The sequence below is a fragment of the Emiliania huxleyi genome, assembly GCF_000372725.1.
Source record: "Emiliania huxleyi CCMP1516 chromosome Unknown EMIHUscaffold_1462, whole genome shotgun sequence".
NCBI lineage: Eukaryota > Haptophyta > Isochrysidales > Noelaerhabdaceae > Emiliania > Emiliania huxleyi.
The window spans coordinates 1-1,537 of record NW_005201131.1 but is presented as its reverse complement, the minus strand read 5'-3'; the positions used below and the strand labels follow the sequence as shown (position 1 = coordinate 1,537).

The 1,537-nt window shown below is 61.8% G+C and overlaps 1 protein-coding gene across 1 annotated transcript in view; it reads right to left on the bottom strand.

The window, feature by feature from the left end:
- Positions 1 to 693, bottom strand: part of EMIHUDRAFT_460592 (hypothetical protein) — a gene marked incomplete at its 5' end in the record, with an annotated part of 3,103 nt that extends 2,410 nt beyond the window's left edge. The window contains 3 exons of the mRNA XM_005787062.1: positions 38 to 109; positions 187 to 315; positions 412 to 693. Of these exons, the coding sequence (XP_005787119.1) occupies positions 38 to 109; positions 187 to 315; positions 412 to 693 (483 nt within the window). The remainder of the gene's footprint in view (positions 1 to 37; positions 110 to 186; positions 316 to 411) is intronic.
- Positions 694 to 1,537: the final 844 nt, after the last annotated feature.

The following is a 1,537-nucleotide window of genomic DNA, read 5'->3' as shown; positions in this document are numbered from 1 at the left end:
GCCATGATTCACCAGCGCCCAAGTCGTTCGTGCCAACCATGACCGCAAAGATCGTCGGGCGCAGAGCCCGCGCGAGCAGGCCGCCGCGCTGCAACCGCCAGCCGAGGTCCTGCAAGAGGGTGGCGAGCTTTGGAGGTGGGTGCTGCTGCCCCTGACGGCGGAGCGAGTTTCGATTTGTTTGTTCACCTGGACACGGTCGCCACCGATGGCAAGGTTGAGTGGCGACCACAGGCCAAAGGCGTCGTGCCACAGCTGTTCGTTCACCGGCTGCGGGATCGAAGGAGCGGTCCCCGAGAAGCCGGAGCGCAGCCAACCCTCCGTGATCGAGTCTCCGAGAAAGACCAGGCGAGTCTGTGGTGCCGCCGCCGCCGCCGCCGCCGCCTGTTGCCGGTGCAGGCTCCTCCACCGCACCTCAGCCGACCAGCCAGGAAGGTTGTCGCGCGGGATACCATTGCGCGAGACTGGCGGCCACGACGGCCACTCGTCCTCAAGCTGAGCGGCGAGCGGCTTGCTGCACGACCAGATGCGGCACATGGGCGCTGGGTTGCAGCCACCCGCTCGCCTCCTCAGTTGGTAGAAGAGGGTGCCGAGGATCGCGGTCGCTGCGACGAACGCGATCGCGCGGCGTGAGCTTGATATCGCTGCAAGCGCAGGCCGAGCCGCAGCGAGCGTGTGGTAGCGCGGAGCGCACATGCCCGCCCCGCACACAGCGGGTCCCCAAGGGTGAACCTACCTGCAAGCCCACCTCTGCGAAATAAAAGCGGAGACCTCAGTGGGAGCGAACTCTGATGGAAAGGGAGGTTCCCCTTTGTTTGTTTGCTACCGGCAGCGACGTTTCTTTTTGTTCAAATAAACGCACAACCCCGGGCCCGAAATCGCACAGAGACAGCCACGCAACACAAAAACAAACTCTCTGCCTCTCTCTCTCTCTCTCTCTCTCTCTCTCTCTCTCTCTCTCTCTCTCTCTCTCTCTCTCTCTCTCTCTCTCTCTCTCTCTCTCTCTCTCTCTCTCTCTCTCTCTCTCTCTCTCTCTCTCTCTCAGAAGACTCGTCCTCTTGCTCGAGGAGAGCTCGATAGACTCGAGGGGCCAGGATATGCAGCGAGGAGGGCGGAGTTGCGCCGAAAGGCGAAAGAAGCCGCGAGAACAAGGGACCGGCAGGCGGCGGCGTCACAGGACGAGGCAGAAGAGAACGACGCGACAGAGGAGGAAATGACGGAGAGAACGACGAGAGTGGGACGACCGCGAGGTGGTATGAAGGTTGCAGCGAGAATCGGCGAGAGACTGTGAAGAGAGATAGGAAGAGGCGGACGCCCAAGGGTGGGTGACGGTCTAGTCGCATCACACTCCCTCTCTCTAAAACTCTCGCGCGGTGGCGGTGTGTCGCTCTCTCACTCTCTCTCTGGGTCGCTCGCTCTCTCTCTCTCTCTCTCTCTCTCTCTCTCTCCGAATCGCTCCCTCCACACACAAACACACAAACACAGACTCGTCCCTCCCTAGCGCGTGCCATGCCGACTGGAGCACTGGAGGCAGCATAAC